Raw genomic sequence first — 20,865 nt, 5'->3', positions numbered from 1 at the left:
ATACCTTGTGAATATTAACCAACTTATGATCTACAAATTCTGTAAGATGAGCTTTCAAAGTCAGCTCGCTGTTCACAAGAAATCTTTCGCGGCAAATTCGGTAGAGGTCCGTAAATGAGAACGCTGAAAACAATTTTTTTTTCATGGTTTTTTAGGCAAATATAATTTGCATTTTCCTAAATACTTATGTTTTCAATATACTTAACTAACCAAAATGTTGAAAATAAACCCCCACAACAGATGCTTACCTTCCTGGGTTTCTTCCTCATCCTTTTCTTCCAGCTGATGTTCGATGAGAATCTTGAAAACTCCTCGAGCATTTGATGTCAAACTCTTGGCAACGTGCAGGAGGCCACTGAGTGCAAGGGCTGCTCCACGAGCACCAAGACCAGCCCCAGCACTGGAAAGCAACAATGAACCTTCATAGGAAGTTTCAGCTGTGTACGATGCATAGGTTGTCACATCGTGCCACAACCATCTGAATCTTGTCAGTTTCGACTGATCCCATGCTGAAAATAAATATGAGGTTCACGTCATGCATATTTTTGTTGTTTAAATCCGGTGGTCATATATTGGTTGTTCAAATCGTCAGACATAAAAAATAACAAAACATACAGATATTTATAAGCAAGCACTAGGTGTCGTTGCACTGCCAAGCAAAATAAAAATATATTTTTTGGCGGCGTGGCACAGTTGGTTAGCGCGCATGCCTCAAACCCAGAGGTAAAGGGCTCAAGGCTCGTCGTTGCTACCGTTGTGGGCGTATGTGTCCTTGGGCCAGATACATAATGGTAATTACTCCAATCTAGTGGTCAATAATGGATTGTCCAAATTATCAGCCACACATAAAAAAATGAAAAAATCAACAAAAAATAATCAGGCACAAAGTAACATACTTGGTAATTCGTAGTTTGGCGTGAGGTGTATTAAACAGAACACCCGTGTTATAACGACTGTCATTTTCCGGCCACGCGAAGATAAAGTAAGTTACATTCATTCATTCATTCATCATTCATTCATTCACATTTATTTTTGTATATATATTTAACATGGCAATGTAACTCACCCAGAGGTGCATTGATATGGTCAATTGAAGCAATAATATGAATCCTTTTAATATCGGCCAACTTGCATAGAGCACCTTGTGAGTTGGATGTACGTAGTGGAGCACCATCAATGTTGTGTATGATAAGAAACAAGTGATCTGTATTTCATGATTGTTAAGGTAAAACAATATTGTTATAATATTTAGGATGGGAAATTGAAACTTATGCCGGCACATTTATCATTGAAGCAGTTTTTTACCCATAGCATGTTTTAACACATGTCAAATTATAACTGTTTTAAATAATTTTATTTGATATACATAAGTAATAGTAGATGTACCAGACTTTTCATCATCACTGTTGTAATGTTTGGTAATAGTGTTCAACATTTCATCTTGACTATGAGCTGCTGTGGTTTCATCTAAGATATCTTCACATATCGATGTAAGGATCTGTATGTTTGTATTTGTTACCTTTATCTAAATTAAGTTAAGAAGTACAAGCCTTATACTTGTAAAATAAACTATTTAATGTAATATAGTAAAAAATATTACCATGTATTACTGTATTATTAAAATATTACCATGTATTTCTTAATAATAAAAATATTACCATGTATTTCTTAATATTACCATGTATTACTGTACATTTCATTATCTGGTTGAACCATTAAGACTGTACATTTTAAGATTTAATCATGTTTTGCAGTTTTAATGTGTTTTTAAATATTTATTTAGTTATTTAGGGCTGATAATATATAGACTGTAGAAAACACATTCAGACAAATTGTCGCTTATTGATCATCCAAACTTTTTTACCCATTACAAACAATTTTTGCCCACACTAAAATACTGTAAAAAGGAAGCTTTTGGATGTAGCGGTAAAGCCACAGTGTAAGTATGTAATTATACAAAACCTTATCTAACCGCTCCAACTTACAGACTTAATAGTTAAACCAGGAAAAAATCCGTTGAGGATAAGTTTATTTTGGTTTTTAAGCATTGAGTCACAGAAGGAATGAATAATTTGTCTCTTCGAGCCCAAACCAAACAACAGCAAGTTAAAGTTGGAACTGGAAGGAAGCCGTAATTACATTATTTAAAATTATGAAATGTATATTAAAATTTATTTTGACAGTTTAACAACTAAATGAGAGTAGCAAGGCTAAGACAGTTGTATGGATATGGGTGTAAGTTACTATGTATGTAATCTTTAGATAATTGCATTTTCTGGGTATTTCTTAAGACTGAAAATTTGGACAATCCATTACCACTATGTTAAGTGTCTTGCCCAAGGACACACAGGCACCAATAAGGATTGTAAACTTGAACATTGAACTCGTATTCTTTGGTTATGATGTGATCATCCTACCATTATACCAAAACGCCAGACAAATATTAATAAATACTTAAATGGTAATGCTAAAAAACTTATTTAAAGTTAGGCGCGGTTGACACCAAGTTAGCTTTTAATGTTTTTACTTTTTATATTATCATCAGAATGTAATCTTTTCTGGGCCCATTAATTGAAGACTCACCATAAATAAAACATCCATTCTCTGAAACATGATTTGTAACCATCAAATAATTTTGCTTTTGCAACATCTACATTAGAAGCTTCATCTAAATATTAAACAGGTTTTGGAATTTAAGGGAACTGAGATTCGGATTTTATGTAAAAAAGGTAAACTATTTTGAACCTTCATATATTCACTGATGTGTTGCTAAACTTGCTATTACAAGTAAACATAGAGATAAATTCCATACACCAAAGTTGCCAAGCCAAAATACTAAAAAACAAACATCAAGCAGTATTCTATGTGGGTAAGCCAGGAGGTTTAAAAATTAGCCCATTACCCTACCAAATAATGCTTAAGTTTGACATTTTCTCTCCACCTTTTGAACTGTGCTTTTGAAGTGCAGTGTTAAGTTGGTCAGGGTCCATTCTTGGATTCTTAAGTTTTTGCAAAGTGTGGTCTGACGTAACTTTTGCTTTCCCCTTCTTCCCACCATGAGCATCAAAATATAATTCCCTTTCTGACGGCTGCAAATATTTTTTTTAAAGCCACACATCAAAACATGACCAAATGTTAAAAAGTTGTTACTAATTTTAATCTTGGTGAGGTTCTATTGGTCGTTGATTGTCTCCTTTCGTCAGTTGATTCAGAAGGTACTTTTAACCTGTTTGGGGTTATGGTTAATAAATGCATAAAACCAGGCTAGAAAAGAAATTCTCATGGTTAATTTTTTAAACATGCATTAAAATTATTAAGGTAGTATAGTAAGGTGGGGAAAAACTGCACACCTTTAGCACAAAATATTCAAGTGCCATGATTGTGTTTTAAACAATTAACAACCCTATTTTAGAGTTGTGTGTATACGATTTCACAATTCTTTGAATGTTCTTTATTTACAGCCAAATGGGCCAAGAAAATAGAATGAAAATGTGTCCCATCTTCACCCACTTCACCTCATATTTAACAAGTATATTTATAACATTCAAATTCAGACACATTTTTTTTAATTTTACTTTACACAGAAGATTGAACTTGACGCATGGGGTTATTGAGTTTAACAACAACACTAATCAATAAACTTACATGTAAAGGATAGATAACTTACTGAGATCTATCTTCTTCTTCTTCCTCTTCTGAGTGATCCGTATTACTCTCATCCTCACTGCAATCATTCCCACTTGAGGATTCATTTTCTTCTTGTCTCAAACGAAGAGAGAATTTTCCATCACCTGATGTGAATACATTATAAACAATGTGAACAACCTAACTGTTGTGTTCTTTCGTTAAAGTAGGCTTTCCACATGCCATGCATATTTTCTTCAAATTTAAACAATAATAATTTTTGTCCTTTCATTATATGTTGCATGTTTGGTGTAACAGTCACAACTTTTATTTAAAAGATTCTGTAATTTTCCAACTAAATCATGATAACCTTTTTTTCTTGGGGTTTGCTTCTTCTTTGTCTGAAAAAAACAACAAAAAAAAACAGTGTTAAAAAATGTAAGATACTGCTTAATAAATAAAACGTATTAAAGAATTAAAATAACGAAGCACTGTTAAACATTGTAATATTTTACCTCAGTGGTATTCCCTGCCAACTTCCCCGCTCGACTTTTTCTTGCCGACTCTTCAGCTGTTTGGGTTGCAAGGTTACAATTTGCTTTTACAGAACTTAATATAGGTACATTCTTACCAAATTTGTTCATTTGCTTGGATTTTTTGGGAGTTTTAAATGAATACAAGTTCATTCTGTCTTTATTTACGGGTTGTGCTTGAGGTTCTAATGTAATAGGATTGGTTATTTCAATAGAACAAATAATTTTTTTGTTCAAATAACTTTATAGTTTTTAGTTTATAATATTTGCCTCAATCAGACCATGAAAACTTTGCATAAACAGAACTTTTTCATTTTTATCATTTACATTACTTGTTTAACCTCAAAAAGTTAAAAAAATCAGCAATTTCAAATTTGTATTGTTTAGTGCTTAGTTAAGATTACTTATTTTAAAACAAAATGTATATATATGTAAATAATTTTTTTTTCATAAAAAGTGAAAGAATTATATTGTTTACCTGGATCAGCATGTTTGGTTGGGTCGTGGAGTTTTACTTTCTTTTTCCTTGTTGACTTTGGTGCAGGAGTTTTTACATTCTCCTGATTTTCTTTCCCCCCCTTTCCAAACGCAGGTGCAAGCTGGTTAGCTTCAACCAGGGCAATTCCTTTTGCTTTAATGTTAAATACAATCCAGACTTAGTAATGCAGGATTAGTAAGCCAAAGGTATAATAATCCCATTTAAACTTTTCCAGCATTATATATCATCAAATGACTGGTAATACAAAAAATTAAAATAGTTGCTTATGTACTTCGAAGACAAATATTACAATAATTAGAATTTTGCACTGATTTTTGTTAGGCATTGAATTTTATTTTAATTGTTTGATCTTCTGTATCAGCCACACAGAAGTAGAGTCTACATACCTACTGCTTTCTTTTTTGGCCCAACTCCCTTGATATGTTTCCCCACATCGTCATTGCCAACATAAACTATGGGAACTGATGTATTTTCATTTGCATTCATGGTACTTGCTGTGAGTGGAAGTAATAAACCTAAAAAATAATACTTTTGGCTACTAAAACGCATATTGCTTATATAAATATATAACAAAAAGTAGCCTAACTATAAAGTTTTGTTCTCTACGCAAAAAAAAATTCATAAGTGCTTTTGCTGTCTATTTAAAAATGATTCGAGAAGATGTCCTTTTTTTAGCACTGGGCATACACTATCTAAGTACATCTCAAGACTCACACCCTGCCTGTGCTGCAAATGGACAAAAAAAATACAAAACCAGTCACATGCACCAAATTTTATTTATTATTTACAACACATACTCTGTAAAACAAACAGTTCTTAGCAAGGCAAAACATAACATGACAACACAGTAAACAGAAACATTGGCAATGTAGTGGCAACTTTCATATGCAACATTAGAATCTGTGAGAAATGACAACTTACACGTACAACAATGAAAACGTACACAATTTAAAACGTCAAATTGTCAATGAAAAGTGAAAACATTTACGATCCAGAGCTACATAGATACTTGCTCTGGTGGATGGAGTAATTTATAACACGATTGCACATTGTGTTGGTACTTAGGGAGAACGACTATGGTTCAAATTATTTAAACTACTTGTTATAAAATATACAGCAAATATAACATTTTACAACATAAAGGTACAGCACATGGAACAAGACTTGTTTTGATGAAAACTAGAAAAGTGACACAACAAAACATTGTGGGGCAATTTAAACTAAACCAATTTTTTTGTGATGAAAAAGCTTTTTAAATGCCTCATTTGAAAGAGCCCTGAGCCTACCAGCACCAAGCATTGTGCAAGGGACCACCAGACAACATCGTAGTTGATTCTCGAGCTCGTTTTGCGGAAAACCTTTTCTCTGAACCTTTGGTAGTTCTGGTTTTTCTGGACGATTTTAATTTGATCAATCAGATGTTGAATCCTCTGTTCAAGCGCAGCCATTTGTCCTTTCTCTGCTGTGACTTCTTCATCAGCTGCATGTTCTCCTGATTGTATGTCAAAGAACACCCTCATTCTCCGTCCACCGAACCACTTGGTGGTGTTAGAGTACATACAAATCTCATGATCACCCGCTGAGTGTGAAGTGAAGTAAAACATTCCTTCGGGACCATAAGTTTTTGAAAGCACAACCTTTTTGTCTGGATCTGAAATCTCAACGTGCATTCCTAGATCAGGTGGTGAGAACTTGAAGGCATTTGCCTCCTGGTTATACACCATGGTCTTGTACTTGGCGGTCAACATGGTCTCCTCTGCTATATCCTCAATGAAGCATTTTTTCTCCCTCTCTCCAACGTGAAAGTAGATAGCAGACGTTACTTGCACAAATAACAGCAAACCGCAAACCCCTACTAACTTCATATTGCTGTTTCTATACAACATTCACATACAAAGATACCCAATTAACAATTTATAAAACCAACAACACAAAATTCAACCCTTTTCTTATCAGATTAACTACCAACAACCTATATAACACTATATGAAAAAACCCATTTTGCAACTGTATTAAACCTCAAATAAATCCAACAGGCAGCTATAGAAGAGACCAAACAGCAGGCAACACTCAACAGGCTGTATGCAGAACGAAATAGGAAGTAGCAGCATATACAGGAAATGGGATGAGCGTGCGTGGCAGACAGTCTCTTGATTTTCTCTTCAGCCATGCTAAAAGCTTACGTGTCCAACTCAATGATTAAATTACCAAATAAAATATTGTCTAATCTAATTGAACCTGTCTAAAGATTTGGTAAATTGCAAGCTAAGCTGTATAAGAAGTAATACCAAACCGTTTAAATATTAGAATAGTGACAAAAAATTAACTGAATACCAGGTAAAAGCATATCATTGTACTTGTACATACGCTTGAAATGCATGCATTTAATAAAAAATTAACAAAAACAAAATGTTTTTGCATAGAAGTATAGCAAATAAACTTGTAAAATACGTTCCGATTTATTAGAGCTTACTTTAACGCTACACTGCAAACGTGTATTTTATTTGGTGTTAATAAATGTTTGGTAAATTACCTGGTAGCTCAGAAGCTCAAAACCTAAATGTTGTCCGATTCAATTAGAAATTCTTCGTTTGAACTTCATATTTACGGTACAGCCTATAACACCCCCCTCGCGCGGCGTAGGCCAAATCAGGAATTTACATTTTGAGAGAATCCCCTTTTTTTCGTGTAAAAACCTTTTTCCTTCGTTTCAATTTGATCGTTCGAGAGATTACTATCTCTCGTCTGCGCAACAGGGGTCGGAAGCTAAAGTGGCCATGTCCCCTGGCCACCCTCTACCAACATGGACATGGCCATCTACCAACATGGACATGGCCAACTACCAACATGGACATGGCCAACTACCAACATGGACATGGCCAGCTACCAACATGGACATGGCCAGCTACCAACATGGACATGGCCAGCTACCAACATGGACATGGCCAACTACCAACATGGACATGGCCAACTACCAACATGGACATGGCCATCTACCAACCTCGTAAGGCTGGCCATCCACCAAAATGGCACGGGGGCCCGACTACCAAACTGGCGAGGAACCAAATTGCAAACTTGGGACCAAATAGTTCTCAGAGATAGGCTATGCCAATCTTAGAGATATTAATATATAACACTATATATGGTATATAAGTATCTCTCTGATGTCAATATAGTGAAGTAGGCTATATGCAAATGTTAAGTGAGTAGTAAAAAGAACAATGAGGTATTTTTTATATCAGTGTAGTTAAAGACGGGAATAGTTATTTATTTTTATTTTTTGTTGTTTTTTAGTTCGTTGGATCAGTGTACAAACCGAAATCATACCAAAACAAGATAAACACTTCAAACCCCCAATGGTTTGTGGTGTGTTTTAAAGTTAGCATACATTTAAGAATTTGGGTTAAACACTTTACATGTTGTACCAGGACCCTCTGACAAGACTTTGATAGAATGTAGTATATTGTGATTTAGTCTTTTTTTTATAGAATGTAGTATAATGTGAGTTAGCCTTCAAGAATGCAGTATAATGTGAGTTAGTTTCAATTATGGGCGCCATGGAGGGGCAGGGTAGACAAGTCTACCTTAAAGTTTTCTGCACTGCAATAATCTGTAAACATTGGCATTATTTTGTTTTAAAAGAATGGGTGCAAGTGAAGAATCTTCCCCCAACCTTATTTGCTAACCACTAACCGCTATAACCACTAACTACTAACCCCTATAACCACTAACTCCCTATCCATCAACACCTAACCCCCTAACTTAGGGGTTAGTGGTTAGCAAATAAGGTGGGGGAGATTCTTTACTAGCACCAAAGAATGCATGTCTAAATATCCCTGCCTTTCTACTTTCTAAAAAGTTTGGAGGGAATGGTTTTTAATGTCATTTGTCAAAAATGTCAAAAAGCTGTTCTTTTAATTATAGGAACATTGTTTACAAAAAGTTGATTGGCAACTGATTTGTTTATTACAGTTTAAATAGGCTATAAGTTCTGAAGGATATATTTAAATTTTTAGATCTCACTTTATATTCTATTCGCTCCTAAGCATATTATGTTGCTATGATCAACTTAACTTACACGTTCTGGATATGTAACTACGCTGCAATAAAATAAAACAACACAATATTGTTTACATTTTTTTAAGTTCATTGTAAATAGCAGGCAGTGCATGAAATATATCATTAAAATCATATTCAATAAAATATTGCGGAAAATCACAGATGAATTGTGACAACGTTCTGGAAATAATGGATTGTTTCTCATCATTTAAACTGCAAAAAAAATGTAGAATGTGAGCTAAACAAACCAGAATATCTACTGTGGTAAATTGGTCTATTTCATACTAATACTACAGAACGATTTACAAATTTGCCAATTGGGAAAAAGTTTTTATACCTCAATAGTGCACTTGTTTCAGGACTATGGTTGGCTGAATCGACTTGAAGTTTTGCAAACCAGGTATTAAAGTCTTTTTCCGTTCCACATTTAATGCCAGTTTGGCTTGTTTTCTCAAGAGCGTCTATGATTTTTCCCTTTTCTGAACTTAATTTTATTGCAGTTTGAAATTTGTCTTCAAACTCTGAAAGAAAATATTTATAAAAATCTTATATTAATAATAACTATATTTGTCCCTTCGATTGCAGCAGTGAAGATTAAAAAATATTTAAAACAAAAAGACAAGATATAAGGGCAAAACAACAGTTGTTAAAACACGCTTATAAGGTTAAAAACATATTTACATTTAATTGGAAGAACAAAAGCATGGTTGTTACACCTGGATAAATTTCTAAATAGCCGATTTTTTTAGTTAAGGTTGAAACAGCTGTATATATACATTCGTTGTAAGATGTTTATGAATAGCATCAGTGTATAACTTGCATATATGCTTTCATTTGATTTTTATGTGCTCAACGATTACCTTTATTTGATAAATGATTCAGCTGTTGACTTTTTATTTCATATTCCGTATGACAAATGCAAACAGGACATTTCCATTCTTCTATTTTGACATGTTTGAAAGATTTTTTCGGAACATTAATGCACTTCCGGTGATACCACCGGAAACATATGTCACATCCAATCTAAAATATAATTTGTTAACATTTAAATATAATGAAATCTGAAGAAAAATATGTTAACTCACCCAAGGTGATTGAGTTACTTCCTGTGAGCTACCGCACACACTGCACAGGGTTTTCAGGTCATCTAATGAAACATACACCCCAAAATAAATTTTTATTAGATTTATAACAATATTAACTCTTTTACCTGAGTTTTGTAAAATTTTTACAGCAATACTGTATCTTAAATTTATTATTTTTTTGTTGTCGAAATGTATCCTCTTTCTTATTTTCTTCTTATTGCTTAACAAAGCTTCGGCAATCTGTACAATCAAAACAAAGGAAAGCAGTAAATAATAAATTTTAATAGCCAACATAGTCAACACTGGTAAAACAAACAAAAAAGTACTCTGTAAGATGTCTGTAAAAAAACAAACAAATTAAAAATTCATATTATATTCTGCCAAAAGTTGTACTAAGCACAATTTAATAAACAAAAATATGGTTTAATTTATTTACCTTCAACACAAATATCCCACAGCTAGAAGAGTCTGTTTGTTTTGGATGGGTTAATTTGCCCTGTGTCCATTTTGTGCTTAAAAGCTGATCGTCAAATTTGTTGTTGCGAATTTTGAGGTAATTTCTGTTTAAGGCAAAAGAAATTTTATAAATGCTAAGGTTAAATAGCAGTAACCATATCTATTTATTCACCTGAATTTTGCGATTACATCAGTGATGCAGTTTTGAAAGGGTTCCACTAAAAACATTGTTTTTGTTGGCAAATGAATGTACTGCAAGGAATATAAAATCACATTTACAAACTGATATAATAATAACTGAAACATTATTGTTTTTATAAAAAAAAATTGTTACATATTTAACAAAGTTTCGAAACATATTACCAGCAAATTCCAATGATTTCTATTGAGGTTATATCCTCCAATCAAAGCTTTATACCGTGCAAAGTTTACCTGTAACACATACCCATGTTAAGAAAATGGCTCAAAAAACACAACTTATTTAAAACTTACATTTTTTAACATGTTTCTTTTTAGCACACTGTTGTTCTCCTCGAGAATACAACCCACTAAAAATGTATCCAAGACATATACATCCGTGTCCCTTGCCAGTAAATGAACAAAGAAGTCTATTACCTGCAAAGAATTGCAGAAATTCTTGTCTGTAAAATCAGTTATAAAAAACTGCATCATAAAATAAAAAAATAAGATTTTAAAATTGATACACACAATCCCAACTTACTGAACCATCCACCCATTCCTTTGCGCCAAGTGTGCAAAATGAGCTATGCCGAAGCAACAAGGCTCCACTTTGTAGTGATGATACAATCATATTATTTTGAGGGCAACTCCACAACTTTTTTACCTAAAAATAAAAATGTTAATAATTTCCTCAAAAAAGAATCAGTGTGTTAAATACTTCAGAAATCTCAGCCAGAGGTGGTGAAAAAAATATTGGTGGGTTTCTGGATTCGAAATGATATGGTGGTGAATGCGATACCAGAATGGGTAATGGCACTACTGGGGATGACATCACAGGAACAGATGATGACATCACTGGATCAGGCGATGACACCACTGGAACAGGGGATGACACCACAGGAACAGCGGATGACACCACCGGAACAGGGGATGACACCACCGGAACAGGGAATGACACCACAGGAACAGGGGATGACACCACAGGAACAGGGGATGACACGACTGGAACAGGGGATGACACCACAGGAACAGGGGATGACACCACAGGAACAGGGGATGGCACCACCGGAACAAGGGATGACACCACCGTAACAGATGATGACACCACAGGAACAGGGGATGACACCACAGGAACAGGGGATGACACCACCGGAACAGGGGATGACACCACAGGAACAGGGGATGACACCACAGGAACAGGGGATGACACCACTGGAACAGGGGATGACACCACCAGAACAGGGGATGACACCACAGGAACAGGGGATGGCACCACCGGAACAAGGGATGACACCACCGTAACAGATGATGACACCACAGGAACAGGGGATGACACCACAGGAACAAGGGATGACACCACCGGAACAGGGGATGACACCACAGGAACAGGGGATGACACCACAGGAACAGGGGATGACACCACTGGAACAGGGGATGACACCACCAGAACAGGGGATGACACCACAGGAACAGGGGATGGCACCACCGGAACAGGGGATGACACCACCGGAACAGGGGATGGCACCACCGGAACAGGGGATGACACCACAGGAACAGGGGATGACACCACAGGAACAGCGGATGACACCACCGGAACAGGGGATGACACCACCGGAACAGGGGATGACACCACCGGAACAGGGGATGACACCACCGGAACAGGGGATGACACCACCGCAACAGGGGATGGCACCACAGGAACAGGGGATGACACCACTGGAACAGGTGTGGGCACTATATTAGGTTTCGTTTGTAATCCTCTGGCTGTAATAAAAACAGATGGCAGTAGTTCATGGAGTATACTCGGTAAGTAAAATAAATGTAATACTCACACTTTGTTGGAACCACAATACCGTCATCCGTGTACTCCAAGGTATCAAATTTTCTTTTTAAAATTGATCTGAATTTTTGGTTGATTGATTCATTTTCCAAATGAATACAAAAACGACTGATGAACAGAAAATTAACCATATCCATTCCACAAAATGAATACCTTCAGTTGGAAAATAAAAACAAAGCAATTACAAAACAGGAGAGAGGTTCTTATTTCACAAAACATTTAGAAAAAGTTAAATTCACCTGTCACGAGCCATGTCCGCATTTCTTTGTTCACAAACACTAGTGTTCACAGACAGGTTCGTATTACGAATATCTCTAAATGATTTAGTTGGTCCCTTTTTTTTACTCTTGTTGTGAAATGCATCACATAAACTATAATGTGCAGTTTCAATCGTTGTATCGATTTTAACCATTTCGAGAGTCCCAGCTTTTTCTCTTTCTAAATTTTCTTTATTCCAGGGGTAAAGCATTCCACGGTAAGGTGAAAACAAACCTGGGCTTCTGTTTTCACCATGCAATGCCACCTTTTAACAAAAAAGGAAAATACCACGTTTAGCTGTGAACAATATTTAATATCCCTTAATTTGATTTTGTAGCATATCAAATATATAAACAAGTTTACCTGGGATGGAATATCTGAGATAACAACACATGGTTGCTTTGAAAATGCTAAAATGGCATCAATATAGTCCCTGGCAGATTCTTGACGTAACAGGCATTTTTTGTAAATGCAGACACCATGAATGCACCGGAAATGTACAATTCCACCTTAAAACAGCAAATATTCAAATTTCAATCTTTTTGGGTGTATAAGTATAGATAATTATTCTATCGCTCAAGATTTACACACATTCAATTTTAAAATGTTGTCTTACCACCACACTTCTTAATGCTTTTGTAAGCTTTAGGAAATATTTCTTTGAACAATATTAGCTCCTGTAGCTCGTTTACCATATCTTCAGTGCTTCCTGAAGGTATTCCAAATTTTTCGCAAATTTCTTTTAAATCTTTTGAAGATGACTGCCACATAAAACAGTTATGTTATTACATATTAACAAGAATAGCTTTGATTTGATTAATCTTACTGATTTTGGTGAATGAAGTGCAGTTAAGATCTCTTCGTGGCTAACTTCTATTTTTGATTGTGCTTTATTTGGTTTGGCCTTTTGCAATGCTGAGCCCTTTTTAAATTCTGTATTTGGAAGTTGACATGATTTTCTAACTTTTTTTCCCATCCACGGTGCAACTGATCCATATGTTACATCCACTTTCCATGGGTTTGTTGTTGAACCTAGATAATTAATTCATATTAATCATAGAATAAAAAACTATAACTACACAAGGTATTATAAAATCACCTACCAAAAAAACCTCTTCCAATCATCTCATAATGGTACCTCTGCCAAGTCTCATCGACATTTATATTTGCACTGACAGGCAGCACCGGTTTCTTTAAACTGCTTACTACATTACAAAATTGTCATTTAATACTGTTATAAAGAACTGACAATAAGGAGATAATATTAAATATTATTTGTTGAAAAATACATAAAAATGATAAACTAACCTGGCCGAAGACATGCATTTCCCCAATTTCCATCACCAACTACTATATCTGGTTTTGTGCCACAACGAATGCATGTAAAATCATAGTTTATGTCTTGTAAAGCTATAAAATGGTAAATCCCATTCCGAATTGATGAAATCGGTAATGATATATCATCATCAAAAATTGTTTTTAAATTTCTCTCCACAGCTACATGATTCTGTGCAAATAGAAAAATAATTTAACTATAAATAAAATATTAATTCATACTTTATTACAGTAGTCAAATAGTCATTCCTTGCAATAATCACATACCAACCAACAATTACTAAAAATTAAACATTTTACCTTTAAACCTCGAATTAAGTGATGACAAAGTTTAATGGTTAAAAGAACATGGTTGTTAAAGTTGTGGATCCCACTTTTATAATCTTGAAACCGGAAAGTTAATCCACAATTAATGCAGTGTTTGCGGATTGTTTCCACACCTAAATAAAACATTTTTCTAATAATTCTATATTAATATAAAAACATTTTTTTTACTGTGATGTGTATATTTCAGTGTAATACTGGTTCTTATTAGTAGAGCACCCTACCCCATTTAACGCCCATCCCATACACTGATGCTTTATTGGGTGCCAGTTCTTTTAATATGCCCTTGCATGAAGCACATAATTTCTCTGCTGCAATCAGTGGTTGTCCAGGACAATCCTCAACCAGCAAATCTTTGCTAAGTACAGCTGGAATTCTTTTTTCTTTTAACATGTATTCCATGATAAATACATCATTTTGCTGCAACTTGTTCAACAATCTAACAAAAAAATATAACAGTGAAAAGGAGTTTATCACCTAAGGTTACATTTACACTACGCTACAATTTATTTAAACGTTCCAAATTTAGTATATACCTATCTTTGGTGTCAGAGAACAACTTCTTTTGGTGTTGGAACATGTACCATTTTGCAACGTATTCATGAACACACGATCTCATTTCACCAGAAACAGGACATTGGCAAGACCAACTACCAACCTGAGAGTCAAATGTCACTCTGACTCGCTGGAGTTTACTATAATATTTGATTTCTTTGGTGTATACGGAGTAATATTGGTTTCTATTACTATATCCAAACAGTCCAAAATCCGCATGTACAATCAATGTTTGGGAATGAAGTAGGCTGCTTTCCTGTAAATGTTCGCATCGAGCTTTCGAATCTGCTGATATTAAATTTATTTTGAGAAGTTCTTCAAGGGAACCTAGATCTAGTGAAAGCTTGGGAGCAATAGGCAAATTTCCATCACTAGCAGATTGAAGATGTTCACACTCAATTGCAGGATTGGACAATGCGGCAACCCTCATCATATCCATGCATTCCTGATTACAACAATGTATCAATTTCTTCACAATGCATTTTTGTACGTGAATTGGTGCCATTAACCCAGTATTGGAACGTGCTATGAAAAAAATGCCATCTTTCTGGTTAATGCAGAAACCGGCCAATTTATTGTGCAAATTATGCACTATTGCTTCATGTCGCTGAAGAGATGATGCATGTTGGTACTGTTTCTTGCAACTCGTGAAACAGCATTGATAAGTTTGGTTTTCCTTTTTGGACTTTTCTTTTTCGAAAATATCTAAAAAAACAAATCTTAAATAAACAAATTCCCCAAAACAAAATCCTATTGTTTTTTTTAAATCTTTACATGTATGATAAGTACCATGTTAGGTATTAAGAAAAGAAACAAGTAGCCTACCATATTCTGTAAGTCCACCATGAGCTTAGTTCACTACAGCTGCTAAATTAAGTGGACTTAGACTCAAGGGACATAGTGGAACTAGGAGGCATAGTACACTTAAATCAATTAAAATTCAAGTTCAAAAAAGCCAAACAAATGGTTACAATTAATAAAACAATGCAAAAACGTGGCAAAAAAATACCCAATAGACTTGATCCAGATTTTCCCAGTTCACTGCTTCTGTGTAGCTTTCCATAGCAGCGTTCTGGTTAAAACAAATATATCTTAAACAAATAGAAAAGTAATCTTAACAAAAATTAATTAAATCCTCAAAAACTTTAACTAAACAATTGCACTATAAAGTGCTTTTGTTCAAATAGTTAAGTAATTGATGATTAATTGATAATGGTGTGGTTTCAAATCTGAAAATTTAGTCTAAAATTTATAAACATATATTATTATTATTTGATTTTAATCAATAGACAATAAACGCTCGAATCAAGAATTAAGATATGTGCAAAAAAGTCGCCTAAATAAAACAACAAATATAAGAACAACAGTACGAGAAACGAGGTTCTATGTGACCACTTACATGCTGAATAGTGTGTTAGACAAATTTAGGCGAAGACAGCAGTCAGCAGGGGAAAATGTAGGCTGCAAACTTTACATTTAAGTTAAAACATACAGCTACAAATAAATGTTTACTGATTAGCCTATAATATAGTATGGTGGGGTAAGATGGGACACCTTCAGCACATAATATCAAAATATCCTGATCGTGTTTCAATCAATTTACAACGATTCATTAAATTTTTGAAGATACGGTTTTATAATTCTTTAAATGTTCTTTGTTTACTACCAAATGGTACAGGAAAATGGAATGTCCCTCTTTCCCCACGCTACTATAATTTTGTTATCTATGTACTTACTGGCATGAAGTTCAAAATTGTATTTTCTTGTTACAAGCTTGCCACACTTTGGACAGTGAAAATGAGATCTGAACCTTTTACCCTTTACTCTTTGAACATTTGGTGCACACGATTTTGTACAAGGATAACACTTAACTAAAAGAAAAATATTTAATGGCACACATTGAACATGATTAAGATAATACAAATAAAGAGAAGTACTTACTCTTTTTGTCTTGGTCGGTAATAGTAATGGGTGTAACATTACCACTATCAACTTTTGTATTCATATTTTGGTATTTGAAAATCTGTTAAAACCGAAACGTTTTACCCTTAGTTTTTAGTTTTAGTTTTGTAAAAACAATTGAGATATAAACATTAGTAAAATAAGCAGGAGTCAGTGTGGCTTTAATTGGGAATGGTGGAAACCTAAAAATATTGTTTTAACCTTATAAAGTTTACATAGCAAAGAAACTAGCTCAGCAGGTTAATTACTGTAGATTAACTACAAGTTGCAAAATATTATTAATACAAAAATGTTTCAATTTTGTCCCACCACCCCACATTGTAGTTTTGTGGGTTTTTTTATTAATAAAGGTATGATAGTACTAATTCGTGGTATCGCTGGAAAAACGGCATATAGTAGGACGGGGGAAGATGGGACATTTAAGCACATATGGCCCAATATTTCCAAAATCAAAACAGATAGTGGTTTTTTAGGTGATACCAGAAACTATTACTATAATTCCTTTAATAATTGACAACAATTCAAAAATGTATAAAACACAGAAGGAGTTTTAGTGAATTTCACAACAGGTGGAATTTTATGAATTCGAAAATACACAGGCTAAGACTGGACAGTTTAAAATCATTGTAAAATTTGATTAATAAGTGTATTTATTATTAGGAATACACTTAAATAACACGAAATAATAGTTTACACTTTAAAAATTAAGTTAATAAATTCTTTTTTATTGGTATAGTTTTTAACATGTTACCTACAGTATATTCTTATATGCAAGTGACTAAATTTTGAATAGATGTTCCATATATTATGTTGTTATTCTATCAATGCATTAAATTTGAATCACCCATAAGGTATTAATTATTAAATAAAGTAAAGTTTTTAAAGTGTGACAATAAAAACCTACAAAGCTACAATGTTGGGGAAGGTGGGACACCAAATTAAAATATTTTTTGTATTAATACTATATTCTGCAACTTATAGTTAACCTACCGAATTTAACCAGCTCTACTAGTTATAAAATTCCATCTGCTTAACTGTGATTCAGCAAGCATTTAAATTAGCATCATACCAATTCGCGTTTTTACCTGTTTAAAATGTACTGTTTCCATTTAAAACATTTTTTAACATTTAACAATAACCATAGGTTTTGAAGCGCGTTGTATAAAGTCGTTGTAATACTGTGGAATAATTCTGAAACTTTAGGTGGGTCCGTAAAAAAATATTCCTTCCTTAAAAGTGTCCCATATTGCCCCACTTCACTATATGTACCGTACAGTTTGTTTGTTCGCTAACTCCCTTAAACATTCTCATATGCTCGATTATAAAACGTGCCAGTTTTCCAAAACTAGCGGTACGAAATCAAAACTGTTTATAACTTCGAAGATAAGAATTTATGTGAAACAATGGCGCTTCGATAAGCAAATTATTTTTTTAACTTTATTTTCGTTTTTACATTTTGCATAGGTACATTTCCACCATCTGCACTGTTGGCGTCGCTATGGCTGATTACGTTAGATATCAAGCTGTGTCGATAATTACCAGTAATAAAATAAACACCTAAATCACTTCATTATTAGATTTGCCTTTGCTATAGTATTGTTCCATTTTGTAAAGCAAATAATATAGTTTGCACTTGGTTTTCTAACATCGGCGGTACGAAATCAAAATAATAAAAGATAATAAATTATATAAAGCGAAAGCGCCTGATAAGCAAACTATTATTCTCAACTTTCTTTTCGGTCGCGAGCACCGAAGGAACCTGCTGCATTTAAAAAGTCTTAATTAATCAAAGCGTATCAAGCTGACACCACATTTAAACTGTCCACCATTTTGTTTTACACCGAGCAGAATAAAGGAAAAAGGTTCGAAGGCGCAAGGATAAACGTCAATCAAATGTCGTGTAACTAACATTGGCGGGCTTTTCTCCCCACTTTTAGCGGGCATTCACTCCCCAAGCCAGATGTTTTTCGCTACCGCCGGATGTGTTACTTTGTCAAAACAATTTATTCGCGAACAATTTATAAATAAGTTGGGATTGCGAGACAGAAGAAAACTTTCCTAGCGCTTCGGTTATGAAAATAATATAGTTTTTATAATATAATAGCTGTACATCCGTTATAATGCGCATACGCCCCCACACTACTGCGCAATATAAGAACAAACATAATGACAATTTGGTTCAAATTAAAAGCGACCCTTCGTTTGAAACGGTCTGGACCCGACGTTTAAATATCGAACTTAGTTTTCGATTTAAAACCAGCAGAAATTGATTGAAAAATATGCTGTGTATAGTACAAACTGAACATTATATTCGAGCAAAAGAAAATAATGCTAATTGCGAACTATATTCTTTGTCTTTTCTTTACAAGGTACAACAATACTATAGCAGAGGCAAATCTAACAATAAAGTGATTTGGGTGTTTATAAAAGGGATTTTATATTTTTTTCCGCATCGCCAATTAATTTATTACTAACGTTTTACTGATTCATTCCGGTAAATTTATGCCCAAAAAATGTTATTTTTCCCTGGCTTCCCAATGCAACAATAAGTCAATTTGCGTTAAAGTTCACAGTGAGACACGACGATTAGAGAAGTTGCAATGGAATTTAATATTTACCTTCGCATGTAAAATATTTTTAAACATTACAGAAGCCGCGGATAAATTGTTTTGACAAATAATTAACACATCCGGCGGTAGCGAAAAACATCTGGCTTGGGGAGTGAATGCCCGCTAAAAGTGGGGAGAAAAGCCCGCCAATGTTAGTTACACGACATTTGATTGACGTTTATCCTTGCGCCTTCGAACCTTTTTCCTTTATTCTACTCGGTGTAAAACAAAATGGTGGACAGTTTAAATGTGGTGTCAGCTTGATACGCTTTGATTAATTGAGACTTATTATACCTTGGATACTATCCTTGGTTGGTTGCTTTATTGGGGTATATCCTTATATGATATTGATCCGTAAAACAGTTGATTCCAAAATGTTTCTCACCAGAGATAGTTTGCTTATGTATTTCTCGTCTCACTAATACTCGTTATTTTGTCAGCGTCATTCGACTGCGTATTTTTACGTCGTATGCAATCTGGTAGCTTATGATAATGTAAATGTTGTTGCCGACACCTTGTTTGAAACAGTGTCGCAGCAGTTTTACCTGTATTTTCAAAATTAACTTCGACAAAACCGCCCAATATTAAACACAAAAACCGCCCAATAAAAAAATTGCAACGCGTATTCGTGGGACCAAAAGAACAGTTTTGGAGCAAAATCATAAGTGATACGATTGCTAAAGTAAAATATCAGTTTTGTGGTTCCCTCATGTAGGTGATCTTGGAGTTCTCTATATGTGTATTTTATTACATATAGTTGGGTTGGGGAAGATAGGACACTTTGTAAAATCAGAATTTTTAATTTGCCATGTATTTTGAATACCATTTTATTTTGGTCTTATTAGGCTACGTCTAAGTTTAAGTTCTCTCTCTCCTGCTTATTCCTATAGTAGTGGTCGGAAAAACTAAAATTTTGGCGGCAATTAAAGCAGACGCAAGTAATTGTGTTAACGAGGTGAATCCCGGTCATTGGCAGAATGCAGAGATGTGTTTTAGAAAATGTACCGCCTTAATTACGTAAATAAAACCATTTTCTTTGACTAAAACGGGTTACATGGAATAGTTTAAGAGCAATATCATGGAACGACAAAGCCGCTGCAGAACAAGTGTTGCTGTTTTTTTAACTAAAAACGACTTGCGACATTAGAAACCGTTTTTTGCTAAACCTTGGATATTTTCTTTATAATTAGCATACACAACTAGCTTTATGAGACTAAATTAAACTGTGCAAAATATATCTAGTTTCTTTATACCCCTGTGAAACTAGTTTTATCGTTCATGGTCTCAAACAAAAAAGTTTCATCGGCTTTATTATATATGATTTAGCAGTCATTTAAATTAGCACCTTGCAATTTTGCTTTTTTTACCTGTAAAAAAAGTTTTTTTTAATAAACAACAAATGAAAGTCCGTAAAAAAATTCCCACCCGACAAAGTGTCTTATATTCCCCTACCCTACAAAATCTCCTGTCATAACGCTAAATTTTCTGCTGTGTAATGCCCCATATAATATTATAGTACAATGGGGGAAGATGGGACACTTAAGCA

At 34.3% G+C, this 20,865-nt stretch overlaps 2 protein-coding genes and 1 pseudogene across 6 annotated transcripts in view; all 3 read right to left on the bottom strand.

The window, feature by feature from the left end:
• Positions 1-20,865, bottom strand: part of LOC149743020 (uncharacterized) — a 28,313-nt gene that overhangs the window by 347 nt on the left and 7,101 nt on the right. The window contains exons 2-16 of one of the 2 annotated variants that reach the window (XM_089880023.1): positions 7,190-7,264; positions 5,043-5,171; positions 4,636-4,788; positions 4,256-4,342; positions 4,140-4,195; positions 3,995-4,025; positions 3,668-3,791; positions 3,151-3,226; positions 2,942-3,089; positions 2,584-2,668; positions 1,986-2,118; positions 1,387-1,498; positions 1,067-1,204; positions 249-509; positions 5-123 (exon numbers count right to left, since the gene is read on the bottom strand). In XM_089880023.1, coding sequence (XP_089736149.1) covers positions 5-123; positions 249-509; positions 1,067-1,204; positions 1,387-1,498; positions 1,986-2,118; positions 2,584-2,668; positions 2,942-3,089; positions 3,151-3,226; positions 3,668-3,791; positions 3,995-4,025; positions 4,140-4,195; positions 4,256-4,342; positions 4,636-4,788; positions 5,043-5,142 — 1,623 coding nt within the window. In that variant the 5' untranslated portion in view covers positions 5,143-5,171; positions 7,190-7,264. Of the gene's footprint in view, positions 1-4; positions 124-248; positions 510-1,066; positions 1,205-1,386; positions 1,499-1,985; positions 2,119-2,583; positions 2,669-2,941; positions 3,090-3,150; positions 3,227-3,667; positions 3,792-3,994; positions 4,026-4,139; positions 4,196-4,255; positions 4,343-4,635; positions 4,789-5,042; positions 5,172-7,189; positions 7,326-20,865 lie in introns of those variants that run through there. The other variant, XM_089880032.1, reaches the window with a different exon arrangement.
• LOC149743023 (transmembrane emp24 domain-containing protein eca pseudogene) lies at positions 5,473-6,521 on the bottom strand (annotated as a pseudogene).
• On the bottom strand, positions 8,173-18,560 carry LOC149743022 (uncharacterized). 4 transcript variants are annotated; one of them, XM_089879469.1, is made up of 25 exons: positions 17,796-18,546; positions 16,690-16,771; positions 16,485-16,619; positions 15,758-15,820; positions 14,730-15,453; positions 14,418-14,632; positions 14,170-14,309; positions 13,843-14,041; positions 13,638-13,739; positions 13,361-13,566; positions 13,151-13,295; positions 12,898-13,043; positions 12,516-12,799; positions 12,269-12,429; positions 11,155-12,200; positions 10,978-11,100; positions 10,749-10,871; positions 10,620-10,688; positions 10,429-10,508; positions 10,237-10,360; positions 9,926-10,040; positions 9,801-9,862; positions 9,576-9,738; positions 9,053-9,236; positions 8,173-8,928 (listed from the first exon to the last, which is right to left on the bottom strand). In XM_089879469.1, exons 1-25 carry the CDS (start codon positions 17,817-17,819, stop codon positions 8,787-8,789), a joined length of 4,857 nt encoding a protein of 1,618 aa, XP_089735595.1. In that variant the 5' UTR covers positions 17,820-18,546; the 3' UTR covers positions 8,173-8,786. The 4 variants fall into 4 exon arrangements, 3 of the variants coding, with proteins under 3 accessions (XP_089735595.1, XP_089735604.1, XP_089735610.1); XM_089879478.1 differs by lacking the exon at positions 13,638-13,739; XM_089879484.1 differs by lacking the exons at positions 8,173-8,928; positions 9,053-9,236; positions 9,801-9,862 and having other exon boundaries at positions 9,596-9,738; positions 17,796-18,554.

Source organism: Ciona robusta, chromosome 1 (assembly GCF_009617815.1).
Source record: "Ciona robusta chromosome 1, ASM961781v2".
Lineage (NCBI taxonomy): Eukaryota > Metazoa > Chordata > Ascidiacea > Phlebobranchia > Cionidae > Ciona > Ciona robusta.
Note: the sequence above shows the minus strand (reverse complement) of the source record. Positions and strands in the feature narration are given on the sequence as shown.

Coding starts and splice junctions, on each gene's coding strand:
- LOC149743022 (XM_089879469.1), bottom strand. CDS start 17,819: ATGGAAACAGTACATTTTAAACAG. Junction 15,454..15,757: donor ATCTGGATCAAGTCTATTGG/GTATTTTTTTGC, acceptor TTGTTTTTTTAG/ATATTTTCGAAAAAGAAAAG. Junction 9,739..9,800: donor AAGTAACTCAATCACCTTGG/GTGAGTTAACAT, acceptor ATTATATTTTAG/ATTGGATGTGACATATGTTT.